The sequence below is a fragment of the Betta splendens genome, chromosome 10 (genome assembly GCF_900634795.4).
Source record: "Betta splendens chromosome 10, fBetSpl5.4, whole genome shotgun sequence".
NCBI classification, from domain to species: Eukaryota; Metazoa; Chordata; class Actinopteri; order Anabantiformes; family Osphronemidae; genus Betta; species Betta splendens.
In genome coordinates, this window is record NC_040890.2 from 12,148,791 (window position 1) to 12,173,086 (window position 24,296).

Genomic DNA, 24,296 nt, shown 5'->3' on the forward strand with positions numbered 1-24,296 from the left:
TGGCCACCACAAACTGCAAACTGCTGGAGTCAAATCTGTTAAAGAGCAGATCCAGCTCATTGGCCATGTCCAGGTCACCATCAGCTGATCCCGAGCCTCTGTTCTGTGGTCACAGGTGGTCTTCAGGTCCTTCTACACATCTTGGACGCTGATCTGCGCTAACTTCTCTTCCAGCTTCTCCCTGTAGCTCTTCTTGGCCTGTCTCATGTTGTACTTGAGTTCATGCTGAACTCTCATTTAGGTTAAAGTGCATTTGTAATATTTTTGTTTTTATCAACAGTTTAAACCCTTTTTTAAACACATTATGAATCCTATCCTAAAATGGTACGTTAGACACGACTTTCTAGTTGTTGTTGGTATTATTGTTATTGTTATTGTTATTGCTGTTGTTTAACAGTTATCACCTTGAAGTGCCACTAAAATGACATATTAGACCCAATAAAGCATAACTTTGGATTAAATGTTACCAGCTCTGCCAGAGTCAGGATCAACCCTGGATACTCTTCCCTAATATGAATAAACCAATTAAAAGATATCCTCTGGTATTTAATGAGACTTCCAGAGAGATGATGACTCATTTCTACTGAGACTATTTAGACAGCGATATGTTTTCCTCATTTTAATTCTGCACATCATCACAACTTTAATCTACCTGAGTAAACATTCAGCTCCTGAAGAAAGAGAAGACATCTGCTTTAAAACCCTGGCAGAGCATCACAGAGAATCACTGTTGCCTTCACCTGATTTTAAAGTGTCATTTTTATTTTAACATTAATTTAATATTAGTTTAAATCTTCACTTAATAAAAAATAATAATCCTGTGGCAGCATCTTTGTGGTGATAGTACTGTTTATGCAACCTTGATGAAAGGGTCACAGTGAGCAGAAGCATGTGATGAAACTGAACCCATTTAGTGGATCATGTATCGTTCATGAGAAGATGATTCACATTTACTACAGTGTTTTTATTAGTGCCATTATCAGATCAGTGTCACGGACGCAGCCAGCTTCCCGTTACTGCATGTGAAAACAAGTTCAGTCTGAGAAAAAGTACAGGAACTAAGTCTTACTGTAAGTCTGGAGCTGGTTCAAAGGGTCACGCCTGAACAGACACTGGCACTGTTTGTGTGATTGATTTACAGATTAGCTTTAAAAATATCATTAAAATATCAGTAAAAACGTTAGTTTGAAAGCCAGAGACAGAAATAGTAGCAAAACACATGACAGTTGCTGTGCTTGACTGAAAGTATCAGACACACTTCACATGCCTGCTGATTTAGGTTATGCAATAACCTGAGAGGCACTTTACAAAAACACAGTCTAAGCAAAATGTGTCCAAATCAGTCCTTGATGCTCAAATCCACACTCACACTCTTCACATAGTCTCATTGTGTCTGTGCATGTTAGCTAGGACTTGCTCAAAGGACGACGATGGGACGGGGCTGAAAAGGCCGGTGGGGGCCGCAGAGAGAGAGTCCTGTGTGTCCGGAGCGGGCCGGGGCCAGCGCTCGTTGAATTTGACGAAGAAGAGGGGGTCTTTGAAGGGCCCCCCGTAGATGATGGCTTGCATCAAGTAGACGAGAGCCACGACCATGAAGCTGATGAGGAAGAAGGGGATGAAGGGCCGCAGGTGGTGCCAGGCAACCCCCAGGCCGTAGGTCATGCCGCTCAAGCCGCTCTGCTTCCCGGTGTGGGAGGTGTGGCGGGTGGAGTCGGGCGCAGGCGTGCGGTCAGGGGACTCGTCGTCTGAGTTTGAGGAGGACGGACTGGGGACACTGAGTGAATCCATGGGTTAGAGTAACGAAGAGGCCGCTTTGCTCTTAAACAGGCTTCTTTGCACGCATTTACTCCAAGGATTGGCTCCAGGGATCATCGGTAAAGAAACAGGCCTTGCGACCAGTGGCGTGGTTTCCCTTCTCTACCATGGCAACAGACCAGTGGCCAGTCCCAGCAGATCCAGTCCTCGGCGTCTCGCAGCAACCATCGATCTCACGTGCGATACGTCCCGCGCTCTTATTCTCTCGGCGGCTTCCCGTCAGATCCCTCTGGTGCAGGAGTTCAAGGCTGCAGCTCCTATTTGAGCTTTGGGGAGTGAAAGAGGAAATGAAAAACAGCGCGGGAGCCTTAAATAGATATGACACCAAGTGACAGGACACACGGCGGGAGGGAGGGAGGGAGGATCTGCAGCTCTGGGTCGTCTCATGTTTAGGGAAAGGAGGGCGCGTGCACCAGCTGCACAGGCCGCTCATTAAACACATCCAGTGACTAACGCACACGTGGACACATCAGTCAGTCAGATACGTGCTTTTAGCAGTGATAAAACATCTTCGCTGCTGTTCAGAAAACCCTTGTGACTCCACTAAAGCAGCTGTGTGCTGGGAAAGTCTTAGTCCGAGAGGTACAGCTTCCCTCACGCAGTGGACAGCGGATCAGGGCTGCAGCCGAGGGTTTAAATATAACATACTGACATCTCACTGCAGCTCATTTCAACGGGACATTTCATGGATTCTGGGAGTTTCTGCCAAACTCCCTGATAGTAAACGTTCCCTGCGAACGTCTGACGTCTTAACATGTTTAGATCCTCAATTAGAAACTAATGCAAGATAAAACCAATAACCAGCAAACACAATGCTCTCTTATGGTTTGGCTGCATGTGCGCAGCCTAAAAAAAGTCCCATGTGCAGACAGACACACACACACACACACACACACACACACACACACACACACACACACACACACACGGGCCTGAAAGAAGCAGCGTTCAGTTGTTGTTGTCACATCTGCACCATGAGGAGAAGCTCGGTTCAGAAATATGCTACGAGTCTGGTCGTGTGGAACCTGACCCTTGATAACAGATTTAAAGATGGCACCCAGCTGAACGTGAACGTCTTGCTGAGCAGCGTCTGGAGCTCTATTAATATAACTGCAGCATATTTTGAAAGTGTAAGAAGGCACAAATTTAATTTTGCATTTTAATTTTCTCTTGTTGTTGATAGATGGTATCAAACGCTCCCTTAGTCTAAATGTAATGTTGCAGAATAAGCCTTTGAATGTGCATTTGTATGTTTTTCATTGTCAAACATTAGCACCAGCATTCCCTGAAGGTTTTGAGAGGACACATTGTGTACGTGCAGTTGTAAAACTGTCCTCACCTTTTTCAGCATTTACCCGTCAAACTCTGTTAGTTGGTGGGGGTCGCAGCCCGACAAATGCACCTCATAGCGTGACTAATATCAAACTTTCACACCCATATCTCACTTAAGGCCCCCGTGATGCTGCAGCTGCTTCTGGATGCGTGCGGGATCCATTTCAGATGAGTTGCATACTGGACACACGCTTTCAAGTCCTCAAACAACCCCCCCGTGTGTTCCAGCGACACGGCCGCCGCCTGACAAATACACATGTACACACTGGCTCTTCCTTGTCAGCCTGCAGCTCAGTGTGTAACCGGAGCCCAACACGGAGGCTGAAAATGTCAACAGACAACATGTCTTTGAAAGTTAAAACCTGAAGAGTTTGAATCCCAGTTTAGCACAAAGGAGTTCCACAGGTTCAACGTCCTGATAATTACTGGAAGGGGGGAACAAGCCGCACGATAAACTAAAGGAGTCATTGTCCAAAGGAGCGTCAACTTTGTGCATTTACTGTTTAGAACAACAAGAGCTCGGGGATGAAGTTACTCAGACAGAGATCGTCTTTAGAGGTTGATCTGCATGAAGCCACATCAATGACACGTTGCCACCTCTGGTCTAAGAAAAGATCTTTATTTATAAAAACAGGATTACCAGTTACATACGTTACTGAAAAAAAAAAAGCAACTTCTCCGAGCCAAGGCAGGTATGAATGGTACATCATTTTACATGGATAGGCAACAGTACAAATATACTATGTGTATGGAGAGTAAAAAAAAACAAAGATTGGTCTCTTTTGCCTTTACAACAAATCAGCAATAAAACTGGACTAAAATGTAGAACAAATTGCATAAACCTCACCCACGACTCCCTCACATATAAAACCCAAAAGATCATAAACAAATGGTAACAAAAAAGATAAAAACAATGACCGTTGTTAAAAATGTGCTTCTTGTCTGCCTCTCAACTTAAATACCAGCGTCTCTCCCCAGAGTTAAAGCGTCAGTTGAAGCGTGAGCGAAGAAGCGCCGCAGACGGAGGAGTCCCACGTTAAAAAGCAGAGCATGCTGGGAATGCAGATCAGCATGCGATCACATTAAGACAGCGAGTAGTGATTCCTTTAATACCGCGACTGTTTTACCTTTGGAATTAAGACAGGAACCTTAGTGCGACTCTTGCTGCAGAGCGGGAAATGGTTCCGGAAGCCGAACGAGAGAATGTGGTAGTGGTTTAGTAGTGTTTGCTCCCAGCGCCACGTGTGAACGCCTGCTCGAGGGGTTCGATCCGCTACATCTAAACTGGAAAGTCAAAGCTCTGCAGCTCAAACTGACATTTGTTCCACTGGGGAGGCAGTTTAAAAATTTAAAAAATAAAATAAAGTCAGAGCAGAGACTAGTGTAACAAACGAGAGGCAGTCAGTACATAAAACTAAGAAAATAAAAATACTTTGTCACAGGAGCACGCAACATTACAGATGGATGGAAATATCAATAGGTGAGTCGGGGTGTGCACGAACACACCCACACTCAATAGGTCCATACTCATTGCTCTTACAAACGCATGCGCACATACACACACACTCCTGCCCGTTCTTGTCTACACCTGTGCTCATCCTAACCAAGAGGAAATCATTCTAGGAAGGAAATAAATCCTATATAAACATTCTCAACCTACAGGATGGCCGCCGCTCTGCCGTCCAACAATCCCGGATAATTTAAATTAATGAGCCAAAACTAACGCAGTCATCCCATCTTCTTTTTATATACAGTATATATCCTACATAAGCCAACATACAAATTCATTATTATTAGGATGTAGGTGTTGGCAGCAACATGTCAATAAGAAATTTGCCAATAATGTTGACAACCGGAAAAAAAAAAAAAAAAAAAATGAAAACACTGGATTTATATGATTGTCAACAAAAGTGATTGCCGTTTCAGAAGAGTTGTATTTTTAAAACTCAATGCAAAAATTGTTGCTACACTTGAAAGAATCCCTAAACGTCTCTATACGCGTGTGTTGCACCACCGTTTGCGTGTGCAACACAATCACTTTCTTTGGATGACAGTCCTCATCCTCTGATCCCCTCTGTGTGGCGATAGAGAGAGAACAAAAAAAGAAGGGAGGAAGGGGGGAGAGAGAGAAAGAGAGAGACTGTGCATCTGGATCTTCTCCCCTCAGTAGCAGTGGTAGGGCAGGGATGGCCCCGTCTGGGTGATGCACACAATCAGTTTTTCTGAGGAGAAGTGATAAACGTTAAGGAGAGGCACGGAAATGTGCAAATCTGCACAGGAGAGGAGGCAACAAGAACACTACATGGTATAAATATGACACAGCACAGTAGATCTGTCACAGTAACCAAATGTGGTTATGTGGCCTATACAGGTACTAAAAGGTCTATTGAAATGACTATGGACTAACCTTAGAGGAAATGCTACAGACACTGAATTATTTATTGATTGATTCATATTATACTGTAGATGATGACATTTGAACTATTGTTATGACACCAGATACACTATGAGCTATAATAATGATTATTACAGAACATAAAGTACTAGGAAACATGTTAGCAATATAAAGTTGATCGATTAGGATTTGACAGTAAAGAATGATTCTCTTCAATTGTTTTTCATCTGTTCATATTTTAACTTTATTCTCTCTAATTATTTTCTGTGTCTTAAAAATCTTGAGGTTTTATGTGATAAATGAAAGTGTTGCAGTATTCTGCACACACAAATTGATTAAGCTACAAATCCTGGACGTCTGCTTGGTGATATGTTGGCGTGCCACTAGTTTAACCGTGCTTCCCACCAGGTGCCAATATTGTGATAACACTACTTCACAAACAGCAGCTGTTATTCTGAGGCTTATGCCTTGTTCTAAGCTGCAGGTTTGTCTCTACACTGATGCACTGCATGGCCCACAACACAGGGAGCACCTTGCAGAACACTATATTAAACGTTACACCAAGAGGTCATACAGTATCAGTGAGGCAAACCTCAACCAGGTTTCACTGCCGAGTGTCAGTTGTTAATGAGACAAAAGGATTAGAGCTCAGAGTCCATGCAGGACGAGAGGTCAGTTGGACATACCATGCTGTAACATGCAGTGGGGGGAAGAGGGGAGTGGGGAGGGCTAACCATCGTAGGAGTCCAATAGAGGCAGGGAGCCCTTTCTGCACCCATACACCCCTCGCTGAGAGACAACCAGAGAAAGAAAGAAAAAGAAGTGCACGAAAGTGTGAGAAAAGAAATTAGTCAGTAACTGTGAGGCTGTAAACGCTGCTATCAGAAACAAAGGTTACAGTCTGGAAATACTCAGTAGTGCAGGATATTAAGGGTTAGTGTATTTAGGCGAGCAATCCAATGTGGATGTGTCTAAGAGCATGACAAAAGTACCGGTAAAGTGTCTGTGGTGTCGTCCAGAGTGTGTCTCCTCTCCCTCTGGTCCAGTGTAGAGTAGGCCTCTAAAGTTGCACAACAAAGATGAGAATGTTGTCTAGCTGTTGTCTTGAAAGTAATCTTAAACCTAAAACATGTTACTTACCTGGGCCAAGGTCGTTTAGTGGTATCATGTCGCGCTTTTCCCCTAGGATGAAATCAAACAGGATCATCATCATCGTGAAGAAAAACCCCATGACAGTTCTCTTCCTGCCATCCAGCATTGTTTGAGCACCAACCTCTGTCCAATAGGGGCGTGGTGCTGTCTTCGTGGGTGCCATTGGCACGAGTGCTGGGGCCGTTTGTGGTGGTGCTGTTTGGGTTAAGGTTGACCATGAAGTCGGTCTTCTTCCAGCCATCTTTCTCAAGAGTCCGACGCAGCTCCTTATGGCCCCAGATGAGCTGCAGCACCTGCCCGGCCCCCCGCACCTCCCGGTCCGACCGTTTTCTGTGGAACACACGCGTTTGTTTCAAAGACTGCAACATGTGATCAGCAGCTGTTCCAACTGAAACCTGTCCTTTCTCACACACCTGTCCTTGTTGAAAAGCACCAGCCTCTCAATGCCCTGCGAGGTTCGAAGGACCTTTGCTGCCTCCAGGTTGTTGCCGAGGACCTCGCTGAGCGTGCTCAGCACAGACACCACGGTCTCCTCCGACAGATTGCGCCCAGACTGACTCTGGCCTCCAGGCAGGTTGGAGACCAGGTGAGGTGTTGCATGCAAACCTACAGAAGACACACACACAGCTATTTTAAATAGTTACATTAAAAAAAGTGATATATAAAAAGGAGTTTTGAAATCTGTGATTTCACAGTATTTCTTAACGTCCGCCTCTTGGGGAGACGTGTTTTCTGCTCTCACTCTACTTTTGCTTGCAGTGGCCATGTCTTGTCTTTCCTGCGCACCCTGATCTGCTATTCTGGAATAACTATTTTTGAACATGGAGCTATTCAACTGGTCACGCAGCGCATTGGATGAAGTTTTCTGTCAAAGAAAAGAATCACTGGGAAACCGCTCTGCCCCTCAGGGACTCCTGTGTGTCTGGAGCCACTGTCCATCGAGGATGCAGAGGATCTATTCATATTTTGGACTTTGATAACAGGGCTACTCATGGCTGGCCTTGGCGGTGCCCTGCTTTATTAAGAATGGAAAATCTGCGGCCGGCTCAGTGCCCGTTCGGAGGAGGACAAAAGACAGACAGATAACATCTGCAGACAAACTGAACAGTTGGTTGCTATGGTGACAGCCTTGTGGAGATGTCACGGGTACCCCATGGACCCACAAGAGGCAATGAAGCCCTGAGTTCTGACCATTTGGAGAACTGATCTGGATAAATTAGTCATGGTTTGTTAAGATGCTATTAGAATTGGCTGTGTATTATTCTGTCCCTTCTTCCTCATCTCCCTGGTCCAATCTAGCTCACCAGCTGTGCCTCCATCTATCCATCCGCTTTCCCTTATTGTGTCTCCCTGGATGGACAACTGTTGGACTGGCTTGTAAACATCTTTGTGGGCCTCGATCACACATCTATAAACGACACTTCACTAATGCAGATACAGCGCCCCCTTACAGTCTCACTGTCTTCCCAACCTTATCTATTCTAATGTACCCAAGGGAAAAAAAATCCAAATACACACAATTTCCACTTGTACTGTTTTGTAACTTTATGTGTGTGGTCCTTTTTGTCTGCACTAATTTCCCCGTGGTGGGATTAATAAAGTTTATATCTATCTAACACTTGAGAATTCTGGTAAACTATCCACATTCTTACCAAGCAGTTCACAATTGCGATTGTCAATAGCAAGGTTTCTTAAGGCTCCAGACATTGCTCTGACCACACGATCATTGCCATGACCCAGTAGCTCCGCCATCACGGGAAGACCGGACTCCAGACGCACAGTGGCACGAATATAGCGGCCATACTAAGAGGAAAGCAAACAGAGGGAATTTACATCTACATGTAGAGTTTCACACAATTAAAACCACAGCTGAAATCTACTTTGACAAAGGTGCAGAACACGTCTTTATTAAAATGTGTGTAAGTAATTAAGCTTTAAGGTGTGGTACTAACAGTCCATCGACCAGCACACAGGTTCTGGATTGCACCAGCAGCAGCCTCTAGCACCGAGGGGTTTTTGCTCTCTTTAAGCAGCGACGTGTAAACACGAACCACCTCTGGTTGGTATAACAGCTCATAACCTGGAGGCAGCAAAACAGAGGCGAGTGTGAACTAATGGAGTGGGACAACTTTAAAAATTCAAAAAAAAAGTCTAAACATTCAGTGAATCTGAAAAGAATAAATCATATAAACCTCTGTACAACTCCAAAAAGTGAGACCGGGCATAAAAAAGGACATCACACCTATCAACAATACTTTAAGAAAACGTGACATGCGTACCTTTGGCAGGTGTTGTCCTCTTTGGAATATCAATCTGGTCCCCACTTCCATCATCCCCATCCTTCTTTCCTAAAGCAATAAAAAAAACCAAGGAGAACATTAATAAAAAAAAAGAAAAAGTCACCACAGTTGATTAAAGCTGGCTGAGATGAGCATTCAGTCGTCAGTCAGTCCTCTGCTCTTGCAGTATACTATGCAAGATGCAGCCATGCAACCAGTGAATCGAGCACTTTAAGCATGCAAGGTCCTGTGAATGATGGTTGAGTGAACATGCCCATGTAGTTCCCACATCCAACTGGGATATTTTTCTAGTGAAGTTAGTAAAATGGATGATTACACACCAAGAGGAAACTCTTACCTTTGGAAAACCACTCATCTAAATATAGCAGAGGAGGAAGGCGTGAAGGAGGGTGGGAAGAAAGGAGGGAGGAAGGTAAAGGGGAGGGAAAAGGTGGTAGAGTGTGAAAAACAGCAATAGGTGCTTCTGACACCAACTAGCTCAAAGCCACCAGCACATAGCCATCTTCCAACACAATCTCTCAGACGCAGGCAAAGACATGCTGTCTGGCACTGACCTTTGCCCTTTCGAGAGCCAAAGCAGCCGCCTTTGTTAGCGGGAGCCGATCCGTGGTTGAGGGGCGTGTTCTCCAGGTAGCGTTCACAGCCGGGGACTTCGCGGTGAACCTGATAGGACAGGTTCCTCAGGAGGCAGACGCAGTTCTCCACCAACTACGGGAAGTAGGAGAAACGCTGAACAACATGCTCAGACATAGAGATGCACAAGAAACTGGTAAAAAAAATGCAAGGTGTGTGTTAGGTGAACAGGTACCTTATTATCCACATCTTTGCTGTTAATCTGAGATTGAACAATGTACATGAGTGAATCCACCAATCCTGAGCATTCCCTTATCTTCCGCCTGGCCTCGCTGCGTTCCGAGCTCACATTCCTGTTGGAGAGAGGGAGAAGTTAAACACATAATTATGTTTTTACTCTCCACTTCTCCGTCTCTGCTTTCCATCCCTTCCGTACCGAAGGCAGCCAGCTGTGTTGGTCAGGGCAACCTCCCACTCCAGATGGCGTGGTTTGCAACTCTCCTCCCCGCCGCTGTTCCCTTTCTCCCAGCCTGAGTGGGGAACAATCACCTCATCAACTAAAGCGTGCAGCGCATGGTCCACAATCTCCATCTTCACTGAGTCGTTGGACGAGAGGTTCCATAAGGTGCCTGGAAAATTAGAACATAAACATTCTTTTACTTACAATAAAATAGGAGGAATGAACCAAGCTGCAGCTCTAAAAAAAAAAAAAAAAAAAAAAAAAAAAAAGCGCGCATTTGTGACGCACACGATGCAAATCTGTGACACAATAAAGAAAGGGGAAGGGGGGGGTACATGTATGATCCGTAATACCTGTAATAGTGTCAGTGAGGTCCTGGTCATGGGTTTTTCTCAGTAATCTGACCAGAGCAGGTATTCCATCACAGTTCTTGATAGCAATCTTGTTGTCCTGATCTCGCCCATATGAAATGTTCTTTAGTGCCCCACACGCTGAGTGGTGCACATCTTTGCTGGGGTGGTCAAGCATCGACACCAATGCTGGGATACCCTTTAGACGACGGACTTCTGACTTAACCTGGACGCAGATGAGCAAGTCAGACAGACATTTGGAGCGTTGGAATAGAAAGGAAGAAAATGCAAAAGACTGTATTTCAGCATGACTCTTGTGTCACCTTATCATTTTGGTATGTAAGATGCTGGAGGAAGGCAGCAGCGTTTGTTTTGACAGCGTCCAGGCGGTAGTTCAACATGGCAATGACCTCAGGCAGCTCCGGATGTCTCCAAGAAGTCTGAGGACCCTTTCTTAGTGTGCTGTCCAGTGAAGCCATGCTCCCCCTGTCCATCGTCATGGGAACGCCCCAAGCGTAGGGGTCAACGCCTCCCATGTCAGTCTCTAAAGTATCCTCACAGCTCCTGAGTGTCATTGAGTAATAATAAAAGATTAACTTGTTAGCCGTCTCAAGCAAGCTTCACCATCACACATTAGCAAAGCTGTCCTGGTGTTTTACCTTAACCTTCTTCTGTCCATAGTCCCAGGAGCAAGCCCCAAACGCGGCATAGTACCGTAGCCTCCAGGGTGCATGGGAGGGGGTCCCATGCCGTAGTCGTCATAGCCCACACTGCGCTGGTCATCATCCATGCCATACATGCCTTGGCCATAACGCATCTCCATGGCTGAGCCCAAAGCCCTCATTCCCCGGCTCACCTGGGGCTGTGCTGCGTACGGGTCAAGCTGTTGGCGGCTTGGGGCCCGGTAGACCGAGTCCAGAGTTCTGTAGCTTTCTGGCCTGTGAAAGAGGTGAGGTGATTCAACAAAACAAAAAGTAATATATCATGACAGACTAGAGTGCATTTAAAGCTCCTCCCCAACTATAGACGAATACCGTACCTGTAGCTCTGATCCATGTGTGAGCCCCTGCTGAGGCTGGTGTAGGCCTCTGATGGTGGGCCTGCTCTGTAGTCATCGTAGCCCCCGATGTTTATACGATAGTTTCTGGGCACTGTGGCTGTGGGGTAGTCCACTGGCCCAATGTGTCTGTACGGACGGTCCAGAGTGGCACTGTAGCTGCCCATACCAGACATCAACATGCCCCCATCAATAGACTTAGAGTCAGAGGGAAGGACTGTGCGTGAGATTGGTTTCTTCATCTGTGGGAGAGAGTGAAGTAACGCACTAAAATGAGCTCATGGCATTTCTGATTCTAAAGAACACCAGATGACATCAATACAGCTAGAATCCTTATGCCATACCCCGTTATCTGACCGCCGTGTGGTTCCTTCGTCAGAAAAGACTGAGTGTACTTCCTGGGAGTCATCCTCTGGTGTGTAGCTCTCATCGAGAGCGCTGCGTGCAGGGTCTACCATCCTGTACTGTAACGGAAACACACCGTATGTTTAAAAGGCCGACACTAACGCAGCACAAACACAGGAAGAGAGCGATATTAGTGCACAGGATTAACCAGACACATACAGTACCTGTGTGCCGTTTATGTAGGAGTCAGTCAGTTTCAGTCGTTCTATGTCTGCATCCCCTAAACGCCCGTTCTGATGAAAGAGAAACAACTATAAAAGATAAATGTGAGGCCACCTGTATTTTCACTCAATTAGTCACACAAGTGAGGGTGAGGGCTGGTTCCATGTAGCCACTAGTGTCCATTATCTTACAACCACCCAGATGATGTTACTGCTGCTGAGGCACATTCAGTGCCGACCAAACTGTCCCTGCATGTTTATAGTCCGTGAATCGCTGCCAGACTAGGAGGAGGACAGTTTGGAGCGCAGCCATTCATTCTCACACCCTACTTCCTGAGCTGATACGTTACATAATCTATGTCGCTCTGAAGAACTTGGAAGACGTTAAACTACTCTGACTAATACTCTTAATGCAGTTTAACTGCAGTCATGAGCAAGCATCTCAGGGTCAAATTGCATGGGAACTCTTGCTTCTGTGGCAATCACACAAGAGCAGTCAGTTTCAGTATTCCTCTCATAATATCATTCAATACTGAGTAATGCAAGACAAAGCAATGTAATTGTCTTCCCACACAGACACAATATAGAAACTGTTTTATGTCCACAAGGAGGCAGAACTGCCAGCAATGAGACTGGACACTTCCTCCACAGCTATAACGCCTCACCTCATTCGCAAGCAACCCTGTCGGACACGGGGAACCAACTTTTTAAATTTTAGTAAAACACTGACATTTCACGCACGGCTTAGCCTTCATATTCCTGCTCAACAGAGACAAAACATAAGATCATATCAATGTCAGTAAGCTGCTTAGAGGAAGAAAAACATTTTAAACAAGCTGTGTTCAAGTGCTGAAATGTCCAAAACGTCAGACTGTACTACTTTAGGCTTTAGACTTACCTGGGCTTTTCACATAACTGACTGCCTTAATTATTCCTACTAGACTAAAGAGGTGCATACATAATAGTGCACCACTCCGACAGTTGAGCATTTAAATAAAATGGACAAATGGATAAGGAAGCGAGAAACTGTAATAACTCAGCTCTTTAAAAAGAATATTTCTAGTCAGCAAATAATCACAGACCGGAGGATGCTCAATAAAGAAAACCTACTGCATGCAAACATATAAGAAGAAATACAGTCTTAACTTATGCATTTGAGAGTTTAAATAAGTTACATTCTTCACAATAGTAAAAAAAAAAAAAAAAAACAGACACAACACTACACGAAGCAATAAATGTAACACACTCAAAAAACACAGCATTCCAAACACGACATGCTCAAACAAACAGTTAAATAACTGAGATTCCACCCAAGGCATCTATCAAGAGGTGCGAGACATCCTTGGAGTCACGCTAATGCCATGCTGAATGATGACCACGTAAAGCATGTTAAAAGTACGGCAAGTATGTTTGAACCAACAGACTCAACAGTAAATGAATGAGGACATCCAGTGATGACGCACAAACATGACCACAAACTTGCTGAGCGACGGAGGAGAGGAGGCGGGATGGAGGAGAACAAGTATAAATGATGGATGAACGTCAGAGGCAGGGAAAGATTCATAAATTCAAGGGAAGGACTCGAAAGAAGCCATGATAGTTATTGCCTTGTTGAAGAAGATGGTTTAGGGTTTGGCGTGGAGGGGATGATGCTGGGGTTTGTCGGGGAATGTTACCTGTGTGTGAGGGAGGGGGAAACCCAGGGCCGAGGGGCTGCTGGCAGGGAGGCCCACTCTCCTCCTCTCCTCCTCTAGCGCTCGGGTGAGCTGTTCAAACTGCGCCTCCTGCTCCCTGACCGACTCCAGCAGAGCCGCTGCGCTCTCACACTGCTCCATACACACTACACAGCCCCGGGGGGAGAGAGGGGGGCGTTACACACATCAATACAGCCTCAAACACGCTGCACTACAGTTACCAGGTGTCTGACGGACACACCTCTCCCACAAAGCACAGCGAGACCCAGTCCAAGAATCATGCGGCTGGAGTGTGTCTGATTAGTGAGGGAGATAAGTCACCGTCTTTGATTTAGCCAGGAGGCTGTGGTTTGTGGCCCTACTTAACCACCAGGTTGGCGTCTGTACTTGTAAATGTGTCGTCTCTCATGTCTGACTTGGGTAAGACCTGACCATGTGACCACCGATGGAACCAGTACAACAACTAGTGGGTTAAGTGCTCATTGCCAGATCGGATCGGCAGTAAAATAATTCCATCACGGCGCTAGGAAAACAGCAAATGCAGCAAAGTGAGACACTGAGCAATCAGTCTGAACACAAAGAGCTTGCATGACGCTGAATAATATAACGTGACTAACAGGACAGAGGCTGTGAGAAGGTTACTGAGGAGAAAGTCAGCTTAAAACCCTCAATAGATTACATGACTCACAAACATCATGCAGTTTGCTTTGGTTTAATGAAAGCATGACTTCAGTATTGTCATAATATAATCAATCTAGTTACAAAAAACCGTCAGACAGGTGAAGCATTTTTCATACATGCTCCTGCATAAATGACATATGGACATAGTAGAAGGCTGAAGCTTAACATCACAAAACAGGACGTTCAATTAAAGAAGAGCACAAACACACACAAATTCAGAAATACACACCTTCACCCGTGGGCGTGTTTCTGTAGAAGAGGTGAGAGATTGCGCCACGGCCAGATGCTGAGAACTAGTTGCTCATGTGTAGAAGGTCACCGAAGCGTCAGTCCCAGAAACGAGGAAAAAAAAGAACTGAAAGAGAGAATGACAAGAGCAGATAAGTTTGGAAATCCACAACACGGTGAGAATATGGTGGGAGAGCGTCAACGGGGGGGCTGTTTGCTTTGTGAGCAGAGAGACAGTAGTGAAGCAGCCAGCGCTCGCAGACACGCCCTGTAGGTCAACATGTAGCGTCCACGGTAGCCGGCTGCGTGCGCTCATCAAGCAGCTGATCTCTGCTGACCTCTGCGTCAGCTCCGGCCGGCTTCAGCCCGGCCCCGTGTTATTCTGACGGCACCCGACAAAGAAACGCTCTGTTATATCAGCGGTGAAAGGGGAGGGGCGCGTCTTATCAGCCGGTGCACCCGCTGCTGCGGCCTGAAAGGTGAATCAACGCAGGCGTTACCACACACCTGCCTGACCGGTCGGACCGGCTACCGTCAGCTTCCCACAGCGGCTCTGCCGACATGCACAGGCACACGGAGGGGGAAAAAACGGCACAAAGTTGGGAAACAAACTGGGGCCTGCATTTACACTGGCAGCAGGTGTTTGTGTGCACGACAGGAAGCACAGAGAGACGGGTAGAGGCCCAATCGGCTCATGGAATGGCAGCAATGAGTCGAGAGATTCACCCACATGCGATTGTGCAAACGGGAGACAGACGTGATTTCACCATTGGATGGGCAGACGGTTACGTCACCTTTTAGCTGGTAAAGGGAAACCTGCAGGGTCTGTTGAATTATGACTAACACTCATTGCTCATTAAAAAACAAAAAAAGACAAAACGCATTCTGAATCCCGGCTTGGGGTGTGCCCGGTGTGGGAAAAGAGGGAGGGAAGTGGGACGGCCTGACAAGAAAACGGGGAGTGGCTGCAGTGAATTTCACAACCCAGCGGAATCTGTAGAAACCAAAAGTAGAGCTTGCATGTGGGTTAAATCAGACAGGAAAAAAAAAAAAAAAATTAGATACAAACACAGGGATTCATTACGCTCGCCTCAGTGGCCGCGGCTCCTCAGAGTCGCGACCTCTCACCTAGGTGAACGCCAAATGCCCATATATGGTCATAGGCAGGACAGAAGGACAGAGACGGGCCAAAAGCAAAACAGAGCAGCGAATTGGGAAGTGAAAAACAGAAGGGCAGCGCGAAGGTTAAGAGGAGTGAACGCGAGGGTTGGAGATAAGAAGCTGAACGGGAGATAAAGCGCTAACCTTGCATTCCTAGCATTGTTTCTAGCCCCTGCCAGCAGCCCACCCACTCTTAACTACGACGTTTAAGGCAGGTTCATCGGTTACAGGGACAGAAGCTCAGACAGCAAATTACCACTTATCTGGAAGCTATCCACAATTTAAGGCTCCATGTAAACACGGGCTCCATTCCTGCCTCGTGTTACCTCACATTTAGCAAATAATCCTCGACACGCCACACATTATCTAATTTCACTAATGAGCCTCGCTGTCATTCATACAAGACGAATTATAAACTGATGGTTATTTCTTGGCAACTGCTTTTAGGAATATGATTGTGTGTGTGTGTTAAGCGCAGCCAGCAGGGAACTAGCAGCTGTCAGTCGGGGAGGCGGGTGGAACAATGAGATGTTTGTGCAACTGAGAACATGAGAGCAAAGTGTGACAGGAGTTGGGAGCGCTACAACACCACTGGACTCATTGGAGTACACTGGTGCGGGTGTGTTTGGCGGCAGGCTCGCTTTCACGGTGTACGATACCCACTCATGACTTTTGTCCTGTGCCTGGATGTCTCTCTCAAAGCTATTTGTTATTTGTTTTGGCCTTGAAAGTCAGCTGTGAGTTTCACTGAACAATGAAAACAATCAGTGTCACCCCCCCACCGCTTCCTGAGGAACAGGATATTATGGATTCAACATCAGAGATGAGCAAACACGACTGTGAGTGAACAAAAAAATCAGTTTACCAGAAAGTGAACTGCTTGCACTCATAACCTGAGAATGTCTATGGCCATCGTGACGGTCAGCTCCCCACGGCCACCGAGCTGATCATAAGACCACATGTCGCTTCCGCTTTTCCAATATTGTTCTCAATCCACAGTTATCAGTTCTGCTTTCACAAAAATCCAGATGGTGATATTTATTTAAACTTGCATGACTGAGTCATTTTCACACATTTTTTATTACTATCATTTTAGACGGTTTACATACAAAGTCAAACCACTAGCTTCTAAATATAGGTTTGCTTAAAAAGGAGAAGACAGACGGGTATTATAACATTTATAATAAAATTTATTGCACAAGTTCAAGTTTTTTGTATTTGAGTATAAAAGCAGCAGATTGAGGAAATGTGCATTCTGCAAGTTAACTGAACATATAACCTTTAATAATTTAAACCAACACTCTCATTCACAGGTTAGTAATTGTTGATGGCTCAGTAGCACATGAGCAGCAACAAAAAGAAAAACCATAATTGTTGTAAAATGTCAAGTAAAATTCTGAGGTCAGCAACACACACTCCTAAAGCATCAGATTGTGCCCTGACACGCCATGAGTCACGTATCTACATCTGACCGTGCTGCCATCAGTCAGCATGACTCACTCAACCCCATCAGACGACATCTGTGAGCACACACACACACACATGTGCGACACACAATACCAGCTTTGTCAACTTAATGAAATCTGGTTAAAGCAATAACCCACTACACCTGCGTCTGGCAGCGTGAGCGCCGACTAAAACAACGTGCTCACTGTCAAAACCCACATCTGTTTAATTGTTGAAGGCGGCCAATGCCGCAATTTGCTGAGACGTCCGTGTGAAGCCACCGGTGGCGGCGTAAGCGGGGGCTTTGCTTGTAATGGGATTGAAGCTTTAACCTGTTAATCCACTTACTTCCTAACACATACACACATGATGTTAACCTGCACGCACCCACACACAGACAGACTCAAACACGTGCATCGGGCCCTTTGTGGCTTAACCTACGCACCTCCGGAGGGCAGACACAATTGCTGTCGGGTCCGGGTGAATGCATCAACAATCAGGCGATGACTTAGACCCGCATCCAGGACTCCGGTAAAGGCTGATGCCTCATACTGCGTCATCAGTGGCAGCACAGACTTGACTCTATACAGTAAAACCTGCACGCTAACTGTATGCAACGGTCCTGAATCACACAGCAGGCGCTTGTTTACAAGCGTAAAGCTAGTTTATTTGCTCACACTCGGGCTGACAGTTATCCCCACCCTGACATTTTCCTACCAAAACAAGTCCACACAGGAGCCACCCAACAGGTTCCCGGCTGTTAAAGTTAAAGTCCCAGGCGACAGTGCGACGGGCTACAACTGTGGGACCACCACCCTTCACTCACATGTTCCGTCAAACAGGTTATGAATGTTTTCCCTTCGCCGGGCATGACAGCCTCTTTCCGGGACCGAGGTGATAAAATCTCCTTATCTGCCCGTCTGATAAAACTGTCTGCTGCCGACAGAAAGGCGCTTAAAAATAAGACATCAACAGCAACGTTAACTAGGTCAAACCACGGCGAAGGGAAGCGACTAGGGAGCAGAACGCAGCCTATTCCAGTGCCCTAAACCCGGCTGATCGTCACGCCGGCGGGTCGGCGTGTATCCCCGTGGACCCGCTCCTCCGTGGGGGGAGACAGCATCGCCGCGATCGAACGAGCGGCGTCTCGCGCAAGCACGAAGTGCGTGTTTTTTATACGTGGTAGCGATCTGGGGCACGAGCATCGAGCAGAAATGGCAGCGTTGGCTCGTAACAGAAGCGGCGGCGACAAAAAGACGCTTCTCTGTAATGACTCTCGCGAACAAAGACTCGCGCATTCGAGCTCCGCGTCGCCCGGCGGCTTCGCCGACGCCGCAGCGGCGGTAACTGACAAAGTTGCCGATCGGATCTACCCGGTTGGCCGCAACGCTCGCTCGGCGCCCGTGTGACCTGGTTTGGCTGTCTTGCTCCGTTAGCATCATAATAACCCACATCGGCGAGCGAGAGCCGTGCCAACAAGTAGCTAGGCTAGCGTTAGCATAGCAAACAGATTAGCGACAGAAAAAGCTGGAGTTAGCGTGCGCGCTCGCTCGAGACGTTTTTTAAAGCAGCACGCGCGGTTTAAATGCGGGCTACACGCTGCGTTTTGATAGCGGAGACCCGTGGGCGAGTTCACGCGCTGTGTGCACATAACCCGCCGCCGCCGTGGGTATGAACTTTAATCTAGCATCGCTAGCTAGCGTTAGCCCGGAGAGACGATGATGTGACCACTCCTTGCCAACGCTGCAGTGCACCCTACTATGTGCAGAAAGAACCCCAGCGACGCTCGCTATTTCACCCATTCAGCAACATTCATCAATCCTACTCACCGTAGTCGCCGAAAGCCTCCGCGACCTCTTCGAGACTATTCCGTTTTTCGGTGCGTCCCCCTCCTTCTCTGGGTTCTGGGTCAAGCTCGTTAAAGACGAAGCTACATCACCGAGTTTTCTACGGGAGGGGAGGGTGGGATTTGAGTTTACCGTAAAGACTGCGCACGCACAATCCCGCCCCTCACACAGGTGTTTGTCACGCAGGAGTGAGCGCAGGACGAGCCCAGTGTTTGTGTCGGCTGCTGGTCCACAGTTACGTTATTTCCCCAGGCACTGAAACCAGCGGAGATAAAGCTGATTGCTTAATTAGGCATTTGACATTAAATGATTTGATCTTTTGTTTTATTTACTGACATCTGTAAACAGGAAAATAATTCAAACAATTTATCTGGTTATAAGTATTTTTTACTTTTGTATTTTTAAGTGTGAAAGTAAATATCTGACTAAATGTATTTCTTTTATTGGTCATAAACATGTAATGAGTAATGAAAGGAATATTGATCTAATCTAATCTAAACTAATTACAGTATTTACGTATATAAACCATTAATGCTTCCTTGATGAGTCTTAATTGCTTGATAGACAAACAGTTTGATAAAAATCCATTTACAAGTACAAATATTTAAAACTGGATGTTGACCCTATTTAAAACACATTTAAATGGCAGAGACAGCCTGACATTATTAATGTTTGAGTTCAGTGCTTTTTAAAAATAATTGTCTCATTGATAATCAGGGTTGGTCTTAAACACATATGAGCAAGACATGAGCAAGCCTATGATCGTTAAATGTTAGCGGGGAGTAAAACTTTTGCAATCGTAGAATGAGCAGACTACCTCCCACCGCCTCCTCTTTCCAGCTATTTTCTCAGTCCCTCCCTCTCCTTCACATCCTTCACATATACACTCACTGAGGTCATTTCATCGATTGCCCAAGAACAATAGCCCAAGAGGAAGCGGCATTTCTTGGGGAAGTACAACAACAGCATTCCACACTAACATGAGACAACTACAGCCACATGAAAACATGACCAGTGACCACCACATCCTCCACCAAAGCCTGATCGGTAAAAGATGAAGGAATAGATAAACTATGCTTGGCCACAGTTATTTGGGGTTTGTGGCATTGCTGCTACTAAAAAGCACCAGTGTTTGTCAAACCTTTACGTTATTTATTTTACTTTCAGCAATGTCTCTTATTTCTAGGATATTTCTAATGTATCTTCTAATGTTGTGTTGTAATTAAAGCCAAACAAGAAAAAACATAATAATATATAGTTCAGCACAAGCTCAGTATAAAGTGGAACAATGAAAGGAATTTACCCAGTTTCCTTGGGAGAGCCCCCCCCCCCCAATAAGGCAACCTGAGTCACAATATTCTCCAGAAACTGAAACAATGCTGCACTCTAGAGGAGCAAATGGAGACTTGAGAGACATGCTTAAAAAAATCATTAATATTTATTCATAACTGCAAATCGTGACTGGAAAACCACGGACAGAATTCAGACAGTTATTACTGCCCATGCACCAAGAATGAAACAAGGAAGAAAAGTGAGGTGCAACAGAGACATCAGAGGTAGTTTGTTTGAAAATGAAACGGACAAAGTAATTGAGGCAAAGACTGATATTGTCTTATATGGAACACTCACATTTTAAATTTGTAACTAGTTACAAATTCGACCTATTATCCAGGAATTTGTTCCAAGTAAGAAACAATGCAGTTGTTTGTCGCTCTGTAAACTTCTGAAATACTAGACTATAATATATATATATATATATATATATATATATATATATATATATGTATATAATATAGACTATAATATATTATATATAGTCTTATTATATTATATTATATATAATAAAGACTAATACTAGCACTGTGTGCTAATTGAAGGAAGGCGACATCAAAACTGTTTAACAGGATTATCAACCAGATCAAAATGTGACTTTGCTATAGGAAGTACAGAAGGTAAATTTAATTAAATACTATAAACGGAGGCTAATATTTGACAGTCAGTGTTTACATGTAGATGATTGGATATGTGAAAAGAAGACATTATTAAAACAAACAAATTAAACGATTAATTCATCAAACACGTCCTTGTTGAATGTACTCTTAAGACTCACAACAGTACCATGTGAATATATTGCAAGGATCTGCCTTCTTAATTTGCTGTGCTTGTTATATTTCAGCTTGGAATGCAGACTTTTATACATTTACCCAGTTGTTCATTCACTGTGGATTAAGTGTCATTAAAGGAGGATGCTAGCTATGCTAAGCCTGCTCAGTCAGACCACTCGGTTCTGATGTGTGTGATCATGTGCCTGCGCAGGTTGCTGGGGTTGTTGAAGCTGGCCGGGCACTGGTTGCAGGTGTACGGCTTCTCACCGGAGTGAGTCCTCAGGTGGATCTTCAGGCTGCCGTTCTGCGTGAAGCGCTTGCCACACTGCGGGCAGACGTAGGGTTTCTCCCCGGTGTGGATGCGCATGTGGATGCTCAGCGTGGTCTTGTTGACGAACGACTTGCCGCACATGGAGCAAGGAATGGGGGACTCCCCCGTGTGACTGGCCCGGTGAACGATCAGCTCCTCCCGGCAGAGGAAGTGCTCCCCGCAGAAGCTGCAGTCCAGGGATTTGCTGACAGAGGGGGCGAAGACGCTTTGCTGCAGTGGGAACTGGCTGATGTGACTGGAGTGGCCCACTTGGCAATCAGACCCGGCTACAGTGGTCTGAATGGAACAATTCAACACAGTAGAAGACATTTGAGTGGAATGATTCCGTTCCAGCTGGCTGCTTCTGACCAGCCCCGCGCTGTTGTCCGGCCCGGCTCTCGCTGGCGCTCGGTCATTAGAGGTGAAACTCATAATGCCGTCGTGAGCGACACTGTGGTCCGGGGACAGAGAGCTTAAAGCCTGCAGTTCAGAGGCGGTGAAGAGGGTGTCGCCTTCCTCCTGCAGGGGCAACTCTCCTCGGCCGTGGACGCTCACTATTCTCAGCTCCTCGTTATCGCCCGTCAGGCAGGAACCAGCAGGTTCTGTGGCAGCGCTGCCCTGAGTTCTGTGGTTTCCAACATTATCTTGACCTGAAAAGACAAGACACAAAATGATGAAATGACGAAGCTTTCACCTTGATTACTCTTTTGTTTCTGGTCTTTGAATGCCTCCCTGAAAAAATATGACCTCATCAACAAGAATCTACCTCTGTACCTCAAAGAACTAAACTACAGATCCAAATAAAAACAACTGTTAGTGAAATTGTGAATTCCCTTTGTACTTCTTTAATAAAAGCGACACAATCAGCTGAGACCTGCGAGGCAACTGCCTCTCACTGAAGAAAACAGTACAGCTCGTAATATAGCATGCACACGGGGAGGTGCATGGTCACACATACACATACATACATGCACAAAGCAAGCACATCAGATAAAGCTGCAACACACAGGTACTCCCTTTTCTTGCAGAGCAGAAGGGAAAAACCCTCTCTGAGGAGAACAAGGTCACAGCTAACGAGGTTACAGCAAATCACCACATTAAATGCCACAATGTTTCAATGATTACCGGTAAATGCAGTATTTTTCCTGGCAACAAGCTACTCACCTTCATGTGGCTCACATCCTCCAATGTCATCTTCATCTTTGATCAGAATCACATCTGGACTCTCCACATCTGCACACTAACCAGTACAGTCAGATATGAGCAAACAAAGTTTCCAACACAACAATTAGGTTAAGTATTACAGTAGGTGTTTACTGTGTGTACCTGCACTTCAGAGGCAGAGGAGGAAGTATTCTTGTCTGACTGGAGGGAAATGGAAGCAGCTTCCCCAATACATTTTTGAGCCACTGGTGGTTTTATTACAACTATTAGAGCAAGAAATAAACAGAGTAGAAAAAGCGGGTGTAATTAGAGAAGTACAGCAGGTGTGTAACAATAGAGCCAGTGTTAATAGAAGAACATTGGCTGCTTAATGATTGCTGAGAAATAACTGGGAGAAGTAAATTGTGTTTGTGGACAATAGTTTTTAACTATTTGCCGCAAAATGAGGATGTGAGCTGAGCTGCTGGATCTTTATTAAACAGATTAACTTTTCATAACTCAGCTTGTGGGTCCAGTCAGTCTAGATACAACATATAGATGCAAAACAATGGCAAAACAAGTATAAAAAGAACACAAAAAGTTCTGGATGACACAAAACAGCGACAAAGGGATGCATAATAAGCACAACACAACTCAAATCATGAAAACAGAATCACAAACTGCCACAGAGGCATGAAAAAAGGGGATGCAACGTCACACACAGAGGAATAAACTTCCACAAACGACACGCGTGTGGTTCGAGACCTTTTGTGTGGGAGGTTGCATGAGTTTCAGTGTTGAGTCTTTGAAGCGTCACTTTCCACCGTGTCATCATGAAATCAGTGTCTGATCAACACATGACACCGGTGACTCGTTACACGGCGCATCTGCAACCGAGTGACGTCCGTTTTCGAACAACAACGCAACGGGGACGCTTTAATAAAGTTTTGTTTGAACGCAGACAAAGGCGGTGACAGTGGAGGTTCATCCCCAGTATCCCGTTACCTTGAGATTTCGCCCGCGGTCGGGCGGGGGTTGCCCGGACGGGGCAGAAGCGGCTCGCCGGCCGGTTGGTGCGGTTCTGCAGCTTCAGGGAGAAGAGCTCGCTCCGCATCGCCTTCACGCGCACCCGCAGGGCTTCGTTTTCCTTCAGGCTCTGGCTCAAATGCAGCCGCAGAGACGCCGAGCTCTCCGAGAACAACTGGCCGATCTCCGCCACCGCCGCTTTCACCAGCACGTCCATTATGGACAGCAGTTGCGACTCCAGGCTCAGGCTGCCCGGCGGCACGTTCGTGGACATGTTTCTCCCCGCTGCCGCAGACGGTTCGCTCGGGAAAGGAAGCGAGAGTCAGGCGTGTGCTCAGCGTACGCCACAGAAAACACAATAGCCTTTCCGGGAGCATGAGGAAGGTTACCGTAATGATTGGAACAGAGGGGCGGCGACGATGTGTGTTTAGTTGGGTTCCAACTTTTTGCTCAACAAACAATGTTTGTTTGTTTGTTTTGATTATGGTAATTACTTAAATATTAGAAAAGAAACGAGTATAATTTAATTGATTTAAGACGCAGCTAAACCTTCCATCATTTGTGTTCTCTTCAAACTAGACAACACATTCTATATAACGGTTAAGTCATGCTGAGAAGTTTTTTCACTTCCCTGAAAATTTTTAGTAATTCATTC

At 45.7% G+C, this 24,296-nt stretch overlaps 2 protein-coding genes across 6 annotated transcripts; both read right to left on the minus strand.

Moving 5' to 3' along the window:
* Positions 1-3,745: 3,745 nt before the first annotated feature.
* LOC114864508 (catenin delta-1-like) lies at positions 3,746-19,178 on the minus strand. 5 transcript variants are annotated; one of them, XM_029165370.3, is made up of 22 exons: positions 19,040-19,178; positions 14,605-14,730; positions 13,677-13,840; positions 12,004-12,072; positions 11,779-11,898; positions 11,417-11,676; positions 11,037-11,315; positions 10,701-10,941; positions 10,381-10,603; positions 10,004-10,196; positions 9,803-9,920; positions 9,549-9,702; positions 9,332-9,349; positions 8,974-9,042; positions 8,647-8,774; positions 8,347-8,497; positions 7,108-7,300; positions 6,816-7,024; positions 6,683-6,724; positions 6,535-6,602; positions 6,277-6,331; positions 3,746-5,369 (listed from the first exon to the last, which is right to left on the minus strand). In XM_029165370.3, the coding sequence occupies exons 3-22, from the start codon at positions 13,833-13,835 to the stop codon at positions 5,311-5,313; spliced, it is 2,808 nt and encodes a 935-aa protein (XP_029021203.1). In that variant the 5' UTR covers positions 13,836-13,840; positions 14,605-14,730; positions 19,040-19,178; the 3' UTR covers positions 3,746-5,310. The 5 variants fall into 5 exon arrangements, with proteins under 5 accessions (XP_029021203.1, XP_029021205.1, XP_029021204.1 ...); XM_029165372.3 differs by having other exon boundaries at positions 6,229-6,331; XM_029165371.3 differs by lacking the exon at positions 9,332-9,349.
* Positions 19,179-20,818: 1,640 nt separating this feature from the next.
* LOC114864516 (zinc finger and SCAN domain-containing protein 2-like) lies at positions 20,819-24,278 on the minus strand. Its single transcript, XM_029165384.3, has 4 exons — positions 23,621-24,278; positions 22,799-22,899; positions 22,637-22,712; positions 20,819-22,122 (listed from the first exon to the last, which is right to left on the minus strand). Exons 1-4 carry the CDS (start codon positions 23,913-23,915, stop codon positions 21,326-21,328), a joined length of 1,269 nt encoding a protein of 422 aa, XP_029021217.1. The 5' UTR covers positions 23,916-24,278; the 3' UTR covers positions 20,819-21,325.
* Between the last annotated feature and the right edge of the window lie 18 nt (positions 24,279-24,296).